We start from the raw sequence: 17,199 nt of genomic DNA, 5'->3' as shown, positions 1-17,199 counted from the left end.
AAGTCGTCCGTGAATGGGGCTGGACATAATTTACGTTCACGTCGAATCCAATACGTCCTTGCGGCGTACTTTGGAGCAATGCACACTGGGATATGTACACGGACGGCGCATGCGCCGTTCGTAAAAAACGTCAATCACGTCGGGTCACCAAACATTAACATAAAACACGCCTCCCCATCCTCATTTGAATTAGGCACGCTTGCGCCAGCCCCATTTACGCTACGCCGCCGTAAGTTAGGAGGCAAGTGCTTTGTGAATACAGTACTTGCCTCTCTGACTTAAGGCGGCGTGGCGTAAATACGATACGCTACGCCGCCTTAAAGATGCGCGCCCCTACCTGAATCTAGCTATATGACTGGGATGCCATTATAGTTCATGTGCGTGTAAAGGCAGGTATCCCAATACTTTTGGTAATATAGCGTCAGCAGCTGTATTGTATTAAAGTACAGGGAGTGCAGAATTATTAGGCAAGTTGTATTTTTGAGGATTAATTTTATTATTGAACAACAACCATGTTCTCGATGAACCCAAAAAACTCAATAATATCAAAGCTGAATATTTTTGGAAGTAGTTTTTAGTTTGTTTTTAGTTTTAGCTATTTTAGGGGGATATCTGTGTGTGCAGGTGACTATTACTGTGCATAATTATTAGGCAACTTAACAAAAAAAAAATATATACCCATTTCAATTATTTATTTTTACCAGTGAAACCAATATAACATCTCAACATTCACAAATATACATTTCTGACATTGAAAAACAAAACAAAAACAAATCAGTGACCAATATAGCCACCTTTCTTTGCATGGACACTCAAAAGCCTGCCATCCATGGATTCTGTCAGTGTTTTGATCTGTTCACCATCAACATTGTGTGCAGCAGCAACCGCAGCCTCCCAGACACTGTTCAGAGAGGTGTGCTGTTTTCCCTCCTTGTAAATCTCACATTTGATGATGGACCACAGGTTCTCAATGGGGTTCAGATCAGGTGAACAAGGAGGCCATGTCATTAGATTTTCTTCTTTTATACCCTTTCTTGCCAGCCACGCTGTGGAGTACTTGGACGCGTGTGATGGAGCATTGTCCTGCATGAAAATCATGTTTTTCTTGAAGGATGCAGACTTCTTCCTGTACCACTGCTTGAAGAAGGTGTCTTCCAGAAACTGGCAGTAGGACTGGGAGTTGAGCTTGACTCCATCCTCAACCCGAAAAGGCCCCACAAGCTCATCTTTGATGATACCAGCCCAAACCAGTACTCCACCTCCACCTTGCTGGCGTCTGAGTCGGACTGGAGCTCCCTGCCCTTTACCAATCCAGCCACGGGCTCTTCCATCTGGCCCATCAAGACTCACTCTCATTTCATCAGTCCATAAAACCTTAGAAAAATCAGTATTGAGATATTTCTTGGCCCAGTCTTGACGTTTCAGCTTGTGTGTCTTGTTCAGTGGTGGTCGTCTTTCAGCCTTTCTTACCTTGGCCATGTCTCTGGGTATTGCACACCTTGTGCTTTTGGGCACTCCAGTGATGTTGCAGCTCTGAAATATGGCCAAACTGGTGGCAAGTGGCATCTTGGCAGCTGCACGCTTGACTTTTCTCAGTTCATGGGCAGTTATTTTGCGCCTTGGTTTTTCCACACGCTTCTTGCGACCCTGTTGACTATTTTGAATGAAACGCTTGATTGTTCGATGATCACGCTTCAGAAGCTTTGCAATTTTAAGAGTGCTGCATCCCTCTGCAAGATATCTCACTATTTTTGACTTTTCTGAGCCTGTCAAGTCCTTCTTTTGACCCATTTTGCCAAAGGAAAGGAAGTTGACTAATAATTATGCACACCTGATATAGGGTGTTGATGTCATTAGACCACACCCCTTCTCATTACAGAGATGCACATCACCTAATATGCTTAATTGGTAGTAGGCTTTCGAGCCTATACAGCTTGGAGTAAGACAACATGCATGAAGAGGATGATGTGGTCAAAATACAAATTTGCCTAATAATTCTGCACTCCCTGTATAACTGAAGGCACAGTTTTTATAAGTTCTGGATAGGGTGGAGAGGGATTAGAACCCCTGTCACTTTTTATTGCTGTCTGAGCCCCCATTTAGGAGATTCACCCTCTCTACATGTCCTATTTACCCTTATCAATAAACATGAAAGAAGATCCCAGGTTTTGTCACTTCACCAGAACAGGAATAGAAAGCAAACTTCCAATGGGAACTATATCTGGCAACAATCAGGAATTTCCTGATTTTGGAGGGATTTCTTCTAATTTCCTGTTGTGGCACTGAGACAGGAAACAAACAGAAATCTCCCCAATGGGACATAGATTGCAAAAGAACTGAAAGTGGTTGTAAAGGCAGAAAGTTTTTTGTTTTTACCATAATGCATTCTCTAATTTAGACTCCTCTCACACTAAGCCAAACATAGAGTCGGCGGTAAAACTCTGCTATTTTTACCGCCGACGCTATGGGCGGATTAGTGGCGCATTTCAGTGCAGAGGCGCATTGCTGGCGATATAGCTGCTGTCCCATTGATTTCAATGGGCAGCAGCGGTGGAGGAGCGGAAAACACACCGCTCTAAAGATGCGTCTAGCACAGGGCTCGACAAATCCCGGTCGCCATGGCGACTAGAAATAGGGTCCTGGCGACTTGGCTTGGAAGGGGGGGGGGGGCATGTGGTGGTGAACCATTGGTATTACAATTTATTACCACCAGATGTGTAAGCTGGAGCCATCTGGTGGTGGCCGTTGGTATTACAAGTTAAGCATTACAAGTTAAACAGCAATTCTAATGTAATTTTTCACTATTTTCACTGCCATCTTCTTCCCTCTAATTAGAACCCCCAAACATTATATATATTTTTTATCCTAACACCCTAGAGAATAAAATGGCGATCGTTGCAATACTTTCTGTCACACCGTATTTGCGCAGCGGTCTTACAAGCGCACTTTTTTGGGAAAAATGTACACTTTTTTTAATTAAAAAATAAGACAACAGTAAAGTTATCCCCATTTTTTTTTATATCATGAAAGATAATGTTACGTAGAGTAAATTGATACCCAACATGTCACACTTCAAAATTACGTCCGCTCGTGGAATGGCGACAAACTTTTACCCTTTAAAATCTCCATAGGCGACGTTTAAAAAAATCTACAGGTTGCATGTTTTCAGTTACAGAGGAGGTCTAGGGCTAGAGTTATTGCTCTCGCTCTACCAATCGCGGCGATACCTCACATGTGTGGTTTGAACACCGTTTACATATGCGGGCGCTGCTCACGTATGTGTTCGCTTCTGCGCGCAAGCTCCTCGGGACGGGGCGCGTTTTCTGGCTCCTAACTTTTTTAGCTGGCTCCTAGATTCCAAGCAAATTTGTCAACCCCTGGTCTAGCAGGACTTTTTTTACCGTCCTGCTAGCGCAACGCTCAAAGGGGGCTTTCACACTGGAGACAATGGAGCAGCGGATTGGAGGCTATAGCGCCTGCAATACGCCCTCAGTGTGAAAGGGGTCTTAGGGTAAAAACCTCCCACCAGCCCCCCTAAATGCTTACCTGAGCCCAATCTTGATTCAGTGCTGGGCCCGAGAGCACCACCCTCTCTCTCCTCAATGGGTATGGAAGCAGCAGCAGGAGCCATTGGCTTCTGTTGCTGTCAATCACAGCCTGTGAGGAGCGAGGGGGGCAGGGTCAAGTTGTACTGTGTGTGTCTATGGATTCAAGATCAAGTCCGCACAAGTGCCCCCATAGCAAGTGGCTTGCTATAAAGGCACTCAGAAGTGGGAGGAGCCAGGTGCACCAGCAGGGGACCCCAGAAGAGGAGGTTCTGTGCTGCTCTGTTCAAAACCAATGCACGGAGCAGGTAAGTATGACAATTTATAAAAACGTTTTTTTACAAACAAACAGGTGTTCCATGTATCCCCGTGCAGGCAGACCCATTCATCTCAATTGGGATGCAGTGGTTGCACAGACACTGATCCCCATTTACTATCTGTATGGGTGCTTGAGTCTGTCCCTGAAGGCAGACAGTGTAAATTAGGGGACCCGCGCCCACACAGATGTCAAATTGGGAACAGCAGCTGCGCGATTCGGCCCAAATTCACAGGACACTGGGATTTACTTGAAATCCCGGGACGGTCCCGGCGAATCTGGGGCGGTTGGGAGGTATGGTATCATGCTTTGGGAATTTATATCCTGGGTTGGTCAATCAGAAGAGCGGTTCTATAATAGAGGAATTCTAGAGGTGTAAAAACGCATGCGAAAACATGCATATGTCATGTTTACAGGGGTTCCCATTGAAGTCTGTAGGTCCAAAAACACCTGAACACTGTGACAGAGGAAGGCTCTGTCACTGTAAGAATATAGGAACATTTGACCCAGGGTTCCCATTTAGGGTTACTGCAAGGTACAGAACTATCATTTTTGAGTGGGGAAAGCTGTGTTTTGGGCTTTCTCTAGATTCTGTAGCTCTGGATCAGGACAGTCAATCCTGTGTCTGGGTTTTGCTAGACGCCTGCAATCTGGCTAACTGACAGGTGTGCAGGGTCATTATATAATTAAATATGAGGATAGCTCAGGGCACCCAGTTTGGAGACCACAGGTCTCACCTAGGGTCAGGGGGCCCCAACCAGAAGCCACAAGACAGAGGTTGCATCAAGGGGTCAGAGGGCCGCAGCCAGAAGCCACGAGACAGAGGTCTCATTGAGGGGTCAGATGGCCCAGCCAGAAGCCACGAGACAGAGGTCTCATTGAGGGACCACCAGAGGACCCAGCCAGAAGCCAAGAGAAGGGGGTCTCTTTGAGGAGTCAGAGTGCCCATCCAAAAGCCACGAGACAGGGGGTCTCATCGAGGGGTCAGATGGCCCAGCCACGAGACAGGGGGGGTCTCATTGAGGGGTCAGATGGCCCAGCCAGAAGCCACGAGACAGAGGTCTCATTGAGGGACCAGAGGACCCAGCCAGAAGCCAAGAGAAGGGGGTCTCTTTGAGGGGTCAGAGTTCCCATCCAGAAGCCACGAGACAGGGGGTCTCATCGAGGGGTCAGATGGCCCAGCCAGAAGCCACGAGACAGAGGTCTCCTCAAGGGACCAGAGGGCCCAGCCATGAGACCGAGGTTTTATTGAGGGGGTCAAAGGGCCCAGCCAGAAGCCACAAGACAGAAGTCTCCTTGAGGGGTCAGAACGGCCCAGCCAGAAGCCAAGTGAAAGATGTCTCATTAAGGGGTCAAAAGGCCCAGCCAGAAGTCAAGAGACAGCGGGTCACATTGAGGGGTCAGAGGGCCCCAGCCAGAAGCCACAAGACAGAGGTCTCATCGAGGGACCTGAGGTTTCCAGCCAGAAGCCAAGAGACAGAAGGTCTCATCGAGGGGTCAAAGGGCCCAGCCAGAAGCCACGAGACAGAGGTCTCATAGAGGGCCCAGCCAGAAGACAGAGGTTTCATTGAGGGGGTCAAAGGGCCCAGCCACAAGACAGAAGTATCCTTGAGGGGTCAAAACAGACCGGCCAGAAGCCAAGAGACAGAGGGTCTCATTAAGGGGTCAGCATGCGCGGGAGTGGTCTGGCCACTCACAGCTCCGGAGCCCGCAAACCCCGAAGAGACGCCGGGGGAATATGTCAGCCCCCCTCATCGGTGAACGGGCGCCTATGGTAAGTATTTCATAATGTGCTAGTATGCAATGCATACTAGCACGTTGTGCTATTGTCTTGTAGGGGTGTTTTTTTCTAGCAGTTTACTACCGCTTCAAAAGCCATTCTGTTTGCATGTTATTTGCATAGGTATGAACCAAGCCTTACAACTGAACTCCAGGTATGATCTTTATTCTAGTGACACCCTGGTATTCCTTCGCTTTGGAGTGATTTCCTCTCACTTCCTGTTTTTGCTATGGGACAGGAAGTGAAGGGAAATTTCCCAAATGGGAGAGATGGTGACAGGGGCCTCTATCCCAAATGAAAAAGAAAGGGTTTTGTCTTTTGTTACACTTTAACATGGATGATGTGACAATTAATATATGACGAAAGAGAGTGCCAAGACATTGATCTGTAGAAATGTATCTGAGGGAACTGAAAAGGCGGGAAAGCAGCGGAAACCGATTGGTGAGATCAGTCCGCACGTGTCTCCTGGCAACGCTTCTTAGCTCATCAATCACAGCGCCCGCTGTGCGCTGCAGTACCGCCATTCGCCCTCTAGATGTCGCTGCCTCCGCCTCTTGGTTGTCGGAGGGATGACGTCACAGGGCGGCGCCGTCCCACGTTCCTTATCCGGGCCGGGAAGAGACAGCTGGTGTTGGGCGGGTCTCCGTCCTTTCCGCTTCTTTCTCCGGTCACCCCGAGGAGCCATGAGGCCGGTCGAGGCGTGAAGAGCCAGTCGGGGATGATGCGGCGATCCCGCAGAGTAATGAGCGGCTGCCCCCGGCGGGATGGCTAGCGGTGGCGGCGGCTCCGGTTCCGCCCGGTCCTCGGTGCCCTCCGGAGCGGGCGGCTCCCAGCCCCGCAAGAAGCTGCTGAGCATCTGCGACCAGTGCAAGGCCAAGATGCAGCTGGTGGCCGATCTGCTGCTGCTGTCCAGCGAGCCCCGGCCCGTCCACCCCCCGGAGAGCTCCGGTACTCAGCTGGGAGAGGCCTTTGAGAAGTGCCGGGACACGGTGATCGCCAGAACCAAGGGTCTGTCCATCCTGACCCATGATGTGCAAAGCCAGCTGAACATGGGCCGCTTCGCTGAGGTGGGGGACAGCCTGCAAGAGATGGGGGACCTGGTGGTGTCGCTGGTGGAACTGTCTGCCCACGCCGCGTACCTGGCGGCGGTAGAGGTGCCCGGCTCCCACGCCGCCCTTCCCGGCCTGGTGGACCGCTACCGGGTGACCCGTTGCCGTCACGAGGTGGAACAGAGCTGCGCCCTGCTCAGGACGGTGACCCTCCAGGACCTGACCCCTCAACTCCTCCTGGAGATCTCCCAGAACGTCTCCAAGAACCTCAAGATCCTGACCGACGCCAGCGTGGTCGCCAGCGAGAAGTCCCGGGACAAGTTCGCCAAGGAGCAGTTCAAGCTGGGAGTCAAGTGCATGAGCACCAGCGCCACCGCCCTCCTCGCCTGCGTCAAGGAAGTCAAGACCGCCCCCAGCGAACTCTCCAGGAACCGCTGCGTGCTGTTCGGCGGGCCCCTGGTGCAGGCGGTCCACGCCTTGGTCGGCTTCGCCACCGAGCCCCAGTTCCTGGGCAAAGCTGCCACGCTCAACCAAGAGGGCAAGGCCGTGCAGACCGCCATCCTGGGGGGCGCCATGAGCGTGGTATCCGCCTGCGTCCTCCTGACTCAGTGCCTCAGGGATATAGCCCAGCATTCTGACGGCAGCAGCAAGATGACGGACTACAAGGACCGCTTGAGGAGCTCGGCCTGCGCCGTCTCCGACGGCTGCAACTTGTTATCTCAGGCCCTAAGAGAGAGGTCGTCTCCGAGGACTCTGCCGCCAGTGCACTCCAATTCTGTGAAGTCCCCCTGAATGGGGGGGGGGGAAACGCCCTCCCTTCATCTTACCAAAGAATGTTGGTTCACACGCAAAAAGCCCGTAATATATGAAGGTGGCCGAGTGTCCTCGGACCTGGAGGTGCCCATGGAGCGTTGCATTTCTTCATGGTGGAGGTTAGGGATGAGCTCAGGTGTGTTCTGATCCTAGTCCAATCCCACCAGGAAGCTGTCGCTGTACTGGGCCAATCCTGAGCAGTTGAGGCATTTCTTGCCCTGCAGCTTATGAATTGCCTAGCACAGGTGATCACTCGGGTGGGCCTAGACTAGGATCCTTACACACCCTGGTGGACATGAACTTGGGCGTTCTTCAAACTCTTTTCTAACCCGAGCGCCGACTTTTTTGCACTCCCGTGAGCTGTAGCTGTAGATTTCATTCCTCACCCACAAGTCCTGGCAGCTAACCCGGCTCACAGCTTATTGGGAGTCCAAAAAAAGCTGGCCTCCCTTTTTAGCCTTGGTTCACACTGTCACATTGCATGTGATTTGCACAGGAATCGCATTGCATTCCTGTGCAAATCACATGTTATTCTGTTCAGTGTAAGTTGAGCCCATTCGTTTAAATGGCTAAATTCACACTGCATTTGTATGAATTTTTTTTTTTTTTTGCACTGGATCACATGGGTGTTCATACCCATGCAATCTAGTTCAAGCAAATGCACTGCGTTTTGCGAGAGCTTTTGGGATGACAACTTTTCATTGACGCCCACAGGAGATCGCTTGCAGTGCAAGAAAAAAAGCTGCATTTCATGCATCACATTAGTGTAACTTGGGGCTTACGGATTAGGTTGGGCGATGCCCAAGTTCACATCTACCAGGGCGTGTTGGGATCCTAGTCCAAACAGACCTCTGTGATCCCTCAGCTGCTTATGATTGGCCCATTACAGGTGACCGCTTAATAGAGGGATCGCTCAGGTGCGTTTGGACTAGTATCTGAAAGTGCCCTGATAGAGAGGAGAACTTGGGCATCCTCCATATTCCTCTCTACTGCTTTTTTTTTTTTTTTTTTTTTCTCCAATGGGCTGTGTGATTTATTGCCCCGCAATGTCTGGGTGCTGTCCCGGCAGGCAGCTTGTTGGAGTTGCAAAAAAGCTGGCGTTCGGGTTAGAGATTGGTTCAGAGGACGCCCAAGCTCATATCTATTGGGATGCTGTCATGAGATTGGAGAACTTGTCAAAGTGAATTCACTTGTGCCTATGTTGGTATGATGAGGGTGGTGGGGTGCAGAACAAATTGTTCCAATGCAGATGTGTAGACCTGCACATAAATCACAAGTGTGTGTCCTTTCCATCCCGCAGCTCAGTGGTTTAATGTTTTAATGTGGAATTCCAGGAAAGGGAAAAATGCTCCCTTGCAGAGGGACTTCCCCTGCACTTCAAGGGTTAAATGCTTGTGTAGGGTACTGGGAGAAGCAATTTTACTTACCCGATCCTCTGCTCCCTCCTGGTTGTAAGACCAGTCCTTGCAGCTTCTCCCTTATGCACTGGCAGTCACAGATCCTCTTGTGTCTTCAAGTCCATAGTAGAGCCCATAGCCCTGCATTGGACCCAAGGACGTCAAGGGATTGTCCGCCACCTGGGAGAAGAGGATCTAGTAAGAAACTGCTGTACCTGGTCCCCTACACACAAATGTGCTTGTAACCCTTTCAGTGCACGGAAGCATTTCCCCCTTTCCCTGGAGATGGGAAGTTCCTGTGTGGGAAGTACGGGACATTTTATTCTGGTGCATTGCTTACCAATATTGAAATAACAGCATTGTTTGTTTTTATCCAATTTTGCCCTGGTTCACATTGATGCTACTTTTAAATGGTGCTACTTCACTTGAAGTGGCACAATTTCAAAGTAGCAAGGTCAGCGCGATTTCAGGTGCTACTTGATAGACATCTGTGTGGCTTCATACACAGATGTCTATTGAAGTCGCACCTTAAATCGTCAAAAGTAGTGCAGGAACTACTTTTGCAAATCGGTGCGGTGCTGCAAGATCGGTGTCGCACCGATTGGAACAGTGCTATTGCCGCCAATAGGCTGCGGTTTGTCATGCGATTTGATCTCTCAAATCACATGACAAATCGCTCCAATGTGAACCTAGGCTGATTTTCATTCAAAATTTGTCGTCTCTTCATATGTGGAGACGGCTTCATTTTTAACCTTCTAAAGATGGACATCAAACCATATCATTGTAGGGCTGAGCCTCTGTCATCTACTATCAGGATACAATGTATCATTTCTGGATTTAATTCTCCTTTTTAGAGGCTGATGGCACCAATTTATTTTTTTCCAATATTCTGAAATAAAGACCTTGTTTCTGAAGGAAGAACTGTTCTTGTTGTCTATAGCAGACACTAGAGGTGGGGATTTACTAAAACTGGAGAGTACAAAATCTGCTGCAGTTCTGCATAGAAACCAATCGGCTTCCAGTTTTTATTGTCAAAGCTTAAGGCCGGGTTCACACCTATGCGAATTGAGTGCGGCTTAAACCGCATCCAATAAGCAGAACATTTCTAAATACATTGTTTTCAATGAGGCTGGTTCACATATGTGCGATGCATTCGCACTGCGCATTGCCAAAAAAACGTGTGCGCATTTTAGGCATTGCGGTGCGGCTCGGGTGCAAAATTCAGGCCCATTATCTTCTATGGGCACGCAGCTGATTCACAGATGTGTTCATTTCTCTTCAAGATTTGTCTCATTCAGCTCAATACACTCCCCCCCTCCCCTCTCCCAGGTCTCCAAATTCGCAGCTAATCTGCAGCTAAAACGCAGTGGATCTGCTGAACAGTTCTCTTATAAGAGAGCTGAAATTCGCACCGCACTAGTGTGAATCCGGCCTAATTGAACAAGCTGAAGTTAGAAGCTGATTGGCTACCATGCACGGCTGCACTAGTTTTAGTGAATCTTCCCTGAATATTCTTGTCCCGCTACATTGGTAGTGAACAATTGAGAATGGTTGGTTATGGGCGTCAAATGAACAGGGCTTCCTTCAAACTCTTTGCTTAGTAAGATGCTGACATGATGGTCCCTATTCAGGTGTGAGTGTAGCCAGGCAATTCTAGAGGGTTTTCTTATGCAGCCTGTATTACAGAAGCTGATTTCCACCATAATCCCTCATTCACACTGAGGGCGGGTTTGAAAACGTGCAAGTTCAGCTGAACTCTCACGATATCAAACCTGCATTTCATTTTGAATTCCAGTGCGACTTTGGGGGCGATTTAAAAGACACTATGCGGGTTCATGCACAGATGTCGATTGAAATTGCCCTGGAAGTCGCCAAAAGTAGTGCAGGAACTACTTTTGTGAATCGGTGTGGTGCCGAAAAGTCGGCGTCGCACCGATTCCGTCAGTGCGGTTGCCAGCAATAGGCTTTGATTTGACATGAAAATCGCCCCTACGTGAACAGGGGCTAAAACCTAGAAGCTGATTGGTTACCATGTACAGCTGCACCAGATTCTGTGTCCATTTGTTTTAGTAACTCTCCCCTGAGTCTATATTGCCCCAAAGAAGCTAATTTACTTTTATCGTGTCACGCAGTAAGCAGCAAGGTACACCTTGCTCGGGTGTGAGTGGGCCCTTTGGGAATTCTTCATCTTGAGTGCTGCTGCACTTCAGGAACAGGTTGGCTCAGGTGTGAATGGGGACTTAAACTTGTGTTAATGAAACTTACTGAACCCTTCTGCAAGGGTTAAATGCTCGTTATTTTTAGGGTTGCTGTAATGAGGAGAAATACTTTACCTTACTCTGCGCTCCAGCAGTGCATCCGGTCCCCCACCGCTAAGGTTACACGCTTGACCCCACCATGTACATTGCAGGGTTAACAGCCCTGCATTGTATGTGATAACACAGAGGGGGACCGCTAAGAGACTGGAGTGGGAGATGGGGTCTGTTCCTGTAACCCCTAGACACAAGCATTTATGCGGCCTCCACTGCAGGGGTAGTACCCCCCCCCCCCCCTATCTCTTGTTGGGCTTTACAGTGGTTCAGCCAAAACCGTTTATAAAAATGCATAGAGGGAGGTTCACTAAAGCTGGTACAAGCAGTATCTGGCACAGCTGTGCTTGGTAACCAATCGGCTTCCAGGTTTTAGCCCTAGTTCACACTGCCACGACTTGTGACGTGCGCTCCACAGTTGGAGCGATTGTCACATCAGTGTAAACCTGGCCTTATTTATAAAGCCTAATTGAACAAGCTGCAGTTAGGCTCCCATTCGCATCAGTGTTTTTTTATTTTTTTCCTATGGAACATGTTCACTTCAATGCATTTTTGTGCCTCTGCATTTTTGGAAAGGGTCGGGGACTTTTTTTAAACCCAAACCGATTGTTTTTTTTTTTTTTTTTTAATAGATTTCAATGGCGATGCTGCAGAAAAATAGTGCAATTAACCAACCCCCCCCCCCACCCCCACCCGGCCTCCAAAAAAAAAGCATAAAAAATAAGGGATTGCAAAAATGCTCAAAAGCAACATGCATAGATGTGAATAAGGCCTAAAGCCCCATACACACTATTAGATTTTCTGCAGATTTTTGTCTTCAGATTTACCAAAACCATCTAATATGAGGTCAAACCTTAAAGCCTCGTACACACGGATCAGTCCATCCGATGACAACGGTCTGAAGGACCATTGTCATCGGTTAAACCAGTATTTCACAACTCCAGTCCTCAAGGCACACCAACAGGTCATGTTTTCAGGCTTTCCATTATTTTGCACAGGTGATTTGATCAGTTTCACTGCCTTAGTAATTACCACAGCCGTTTCATCTGAGGGAAATCCTGAAAACATGACCTGTTGGGAAACACTGGGTTAAACGATGAAGCTGACTGATGGTCCGTCGTGCCTACACACCATCGGTTAAATAACCGATTGTGTCAGAACGCGGTGACGTAAAACACAACGACGTGCTGAAAAAATTGAAGTTCAATACTTCCAAGCATGCGTCGACTTGATTCTGAGCATGCGCGGGTTTTTAACTGATGGTCGTGCCTACTAACGATCGGTTTTGACCCATCGGTTAGGAATCCATCGGTTAAATTTAAAGCAAGTTGGCTTTTTTTTTATCCGAAGGTTAAATAACCTATGGGGCCCACACACGATCGGTTTTGACCGATGAAAACGATCCATCAGACCGTTCTCCTCTGGTTAACCTATCGTGTGTACGAGGCCTTAGAGTTTCAATTTGTATGCAATCAGGCAGGTCCTTGTAACTACATGGTTTTGATAAATCTGAAGACAAAAATCTAATAGTGTGTATGGGGCTTAGAAAGCTGATGGGTTAACATGTACAGCTGCACCAGATTCTGAGTGCACCCGTTTTACTAAATCTCCCCCATAGCACTAAATAGATCCTAAAGGAACCAGAGTGCCATCAGTCCTTTTACTTTCACCATAGTTTGTGATCCTGAGATCCTTTTTGTTTTTATTTTGGTAATCCTTGTAATTACTTTTAGTCCCTTTTGACCATAAGAGTTTATTTAGGAAGTGCAGTGATGTGTAGAAACGCATAGCAGCCAATTATCACGGTGAAGGGTTGCTATGAGTTGCTGCACATTGTACGGCATCTTGTTACTGTTTGTTATACGGACTTTCTGAATAATCCTCACAAGTCCTTGTCTTGCTTCTGTAGACCATGTAAGCCCGGTCCTGCATCAATGGAGGGGGGGGAGGGTAACCAAGGCTTTATTTCAGGATGAAGAGGGTTCTAAAAAGTTTCACTTTCAGTTGTGCACAGTGTTTGACGTGAAAGCTGTTCATCGCGATTTACAATGATCTTCACAATTCCCTTTGTCATCAAACATTGAAATAACTTGCACTATTACAATAATTTAAAGATGTAACGTTTTCTCATTGACCACTCCCTGCCATTAATGACGATTTTGTTGCCAAGCCTCCTTTTTTACTCCATTCAGTACCAGTTCTGGCACTAAAGTGGCATTATCAGGGCTTTAAAATCCGTGCTGGGTGCGGTTTTTAGCCGGTGTCTTCCAGACGTTCCATCAGAATATCGCTGTGTATGATCTGCAGGAATAAAAAAAAAGTTACCTCAAGTTTTATTTGTAGACATTTGTATGGCTTTTTAGCTGCTGGATGTAGCTCCCTTTTTTTGAAATCTGCAACAGAGTGTGAATGGGGTGTGTAAGGAGCCTGCAGAACGAGGCAAAGCAAACGATGTTCCCATGTGCTGACTTACTGTTGGGAGGGTGGGATACAGTAAGAATGTTTCTGACTTGTACACTATAATAAAATTATTGTCATTTTTTAATGTCTGTTTTTACATTGCTGTACTGGAGTATTTATTTCACCTATTAAAAGGTATGTTTTTGGAAACTTTGGATGAAACGATCATTCGGTGAAGTTTGTCCTGTAGTGGCAAGGATTAAAAAATTTGTCCACACCACACATGGGGAAAAAAATTGTGTGGTTTACAAGGTTTTTGTATGCAAATTAAAGGGGTTGTAAAGGTAAAAGTTTTTTCACCTTAAAGTGGAGGTTCACCCGGAAATAGCATTTTTTACCCTTAGATTGATGCTCATTTTGTCAAGGGGAATCGGCTAGTTGTTTTAAAATCGAAGCAGTACTTACCGTTGTAGAGAGCGATCTTCTCTGCCGCTTCCGGTTATGGGCTGCGGGACTGGGCGTTCCTATTTTGATTGACAGGCTTCCGACGGTCGCATCCATCGCGTCACGATTTTCCGAAAGTAGCCGAACGTCGGTGCGCAGGCGCCGTATAGAGCCGCACCGACGTTCGCCTTCTTTCGGCTACTCATGACGTGATGGATGCGACCGTCGGAAGACTTTCAATCAAGAAGGAACGCCCAGTCCCGAAGACCCATACCCGGAAGTGGCGGAGAAGATCGCTCTCTACAACGGTAAGTACTGCTCGGATTTTAAAACAACTAGCCGATTCCCCTAGACAAAATGAGCATCCATCTAAGGGTAAAACATTTTTTATGGGTGAACTCCTGCTTTAATGCATTCTAGGTGAATAAACTTCCGACAATACCGCTCATTCTCGGCTCATTCATTGGTCGATTGAAGCAGCGCAGCCCTTGGCTCGCGCTGCTGTCAATCGCAACCAATGACGCGGTGCGCCGGGGCCGAGTGGTACAGTGAGCGGCTATGGCCGTTGGCTGTATCACGGGAGTGCGCCCACGAGGACTCCACACCGTGCGAGCTCTCTCGCATTAATGTGTGGAGTTCTTGCGGGGAGGACCAGAGACAGCCGCCGAGGGACCCCAGAAGACGTGGATCGGGGCCACTCTTTCCAAACGAGCTGCACAGTGGAGGTAAGTATAACATGTTTGTTTTTAAAAAATAATTATTTTTTCCTTTTGCAAACCTTTTAACACTTTATAGAAAGTGTAACTTGGGCCCCTTTCACACTGGGGCATCGGCAGTAAAGCGCTGCTATTATTAGCGGCGCTTTACCGTCGTATTTGTGGGGCACGTTTAACCCCGGCTGTGAGGGTTAAAACCACCGCAAAGCGCTGCTGCAGCAACGCTTCGCCGCGGTGCCTATTGATTTCAATGGGCAGGAGTGGTATACACACTGCTCCAAAGATGCTGCTTGCAGGACTTTTTTTATCGTCCTGCTAGCGCACTGCTCCAGTCTGAAAGCCCTCGGGTCTCTCACCTGGAGAGATAGCAGCGGCTCTTTCAGGGCGCTTTGCAGGCGCTATTTTTAGCGTTGAAGCGCCCCAGTGTGAAAGGCAAGTGGGGAAGAATTAGAACACCTGTCCCTTTTTATTTCCGTGTCTCAGTTTTGGAAGATTCACCCTCTCTCTATTTGTCCTGATTATCATTGAAGGTAACAGAAATTCCAAACATTTGGGTTGATGCCAGAACAGTAATTGAGGGGAAATCTTCCAATGGAGACACTAGTGACACCCTGGGATTCTTTTTACTTTGGAGGGATCTCCTCTCACTTCGTGTGTTTTTTTTTTTTTTTTTTTTTTTACTATAGGGAAGTGAATGGAAATCTGTCCAATGGGACACGGATCACAAAAAAAAAGTGATAGGGGTCCCTATCCAAAATGGAGGGGGGGGGGGGGGGGGGGAGATTTTGCCTTTTGTTACGATTGAACATGATGATGTGATAGTTTTATACATGGAGAAAGAGGGTGCTTTGAACATTGACCTGCTGAAATGTAAGTTTACTGTTCTAATCAAAAGGGAAATGTAAAAATACCAAGTTTTGGGTTGACATTAGGGCAGTAATAGAGAATTTTCCTATGGGGACACTAAATCTGGTGATACCCCATTATTTCCACTCCCTTCCTGTTTGGCTATGGGACAGGATATGAAGGGATAGGATATGAAGGGATATCTCCCCAATGGGACACAGATGGCAAAAACCTGATGGGGGGGGGAGGGGGTTATAACCCTCCAAAATGGAGGGGGAAGTGTTGCCTTTCAGTTACTCTTTAAAGCCAAACAAAATATCAATGTGGTGATGGGTTATAACAGCACATTGGTGCAGTGAATAGCACTTTTGCCTAGCTGTAAAAAGGGTCGCTGGTTTGAATCCCAACCACAGCGCTACCTGTCTGGAGTTTGCATGTTCTCCCTGTGTCTGCGTGGGTTTCCTCCCACACTCCAAAAGACATGCTGGTAGGTTAATTAGCTTTTGTCTAAATTGGCCCTAATATGTGTATAAGGCTGGGTTCACACTACTACACTACTTTCATCCTACTTTGCTCTGCTACATTAGTCCTACATTTATCCTACATTGGTCCTACATCCATCCTACTTTCATGAACAGGATACTACTTTGGTCCGACTTCAATGGGCTGAAGTAGGATCAATGTAGGACCAAAAGTAGTTCAGGGAGCATTTTCAAAGTCGGACCGACTTGTGTAGGACACTACAAGACGCTCTCATAGGGAAACATTGAACACAGAGCAAAGTAGGATGAAAGTAGTGTAGTAGTGTGAACCCAGCCTAAATGCGAGTTAGGGACCTTGGATAGTAAGCTCCTTGAGTGTAGGGACTGATGTATATGTAAAGTGCTGCGTAAATTGACAGCGCTATATAAGTACCTTTAGAAAAAAAAACAGCTGTTGGATATCAGTGCCAGATATCTGTACACGCACATGAATTTTAATGGCGTCCCATAGGGTTCTATATTGAGTTGGCCCACCCTTTGCAGCCAGAACAGCTTCAACTCTTCTGGGAAGGCTGTCCACAAGGTTTAGGAGAGCGTCTATGGCAGACCTGGGCAAACTACGGCCCGGCGGACCTTTTAATCCGGCCCCCCCCCGCCGCCGAAATCGCCGCTGCCACGTTAATCACCGCGGCGGGGAACATTACAGACAGCGTTCGTTTGAACAGCTGTTTTCCCCGCCGCGCATAGACACTCCCCCTTGGACGGATCTGTCCAATCGCGAGCAAGGGGGAGTCACATAGACACTCCCCCTTGCTCGCGATTGGACAGATCCGTCCAAGAGGGAGTGTCTATGCGCAGCGGGGAAAACAGCTGTTCAAACGAACGCTGTCTGTAATGTTCCCCGCCGCGGTGATAACAGTAGGCAGGGCAGCCACTTGTGCCAACACACGCAGCCACTGTGCCACCATAAATTGTCGCCACTGTGCCAATCACACGCAGCCACTGTTCCCATCAAACGCAGCCACTGTGCCAATCACACGCAGCCACTGTGCAATCAATTGTTGCCACTGTTCCCAAACGCAGCCACTGTGCCAATCACACG

General features: G+C 47.9%; 1 protein-coding gene across 1 annotated transcript; it reads left to right on the top strand.

Annotated features, from left to right (window-relative positions):
- The first annotated feature begins 6,156 nt into the window (after window positions 1-6,156).
- On the top strand, window positions 6,157-8,958 carry TLNRD1 (talin rod domain containing 1). The gene has a single exon (XM_040342456.1). The coding sequence runs from the start codon at window positions 6,406-6,408 to the stop codon at window positions 7,480-7,482; it is 1,077 nt and encodes a 358-aa protein (XP_040198390.1). The 5' UTR covers window positions 6,157-6,405; the 3' UTR covers window positions 7,483-8,958.
- The last annotated feature ends 8,241 nt before the right edge of the window (window positions 8,959-17,199 follow it).

The sequence above is a fragment of the Rana temporaria genome, chromosome 3 (genome assembly GCF_905171775.1).
Source record: "Rana temporaria chromosome 3, aRanTem1.1, whole genome shotgun sequence".
Classification (NCBI taxonomy): Eukaryota; Metazoa; Chordata; class Amphibia; order Anura; family Ranidae; genus Rana; species Rana temporaria.
Note: the sequence above shows the minus strand (reverse complement) of the source record. Positions and strands in the feature narration are given on the sequence as shown.

What these genes read in the sequence shown, in the direction of transcription:
- TLNRD1 (XM_040342456.1), top strand. Translation starts at nt 6,406, where the DNA reads ATGGCTAGCGGTGGCGGCGGCTCCGGTTCCGCCCGGTCCTCGGTGCCC.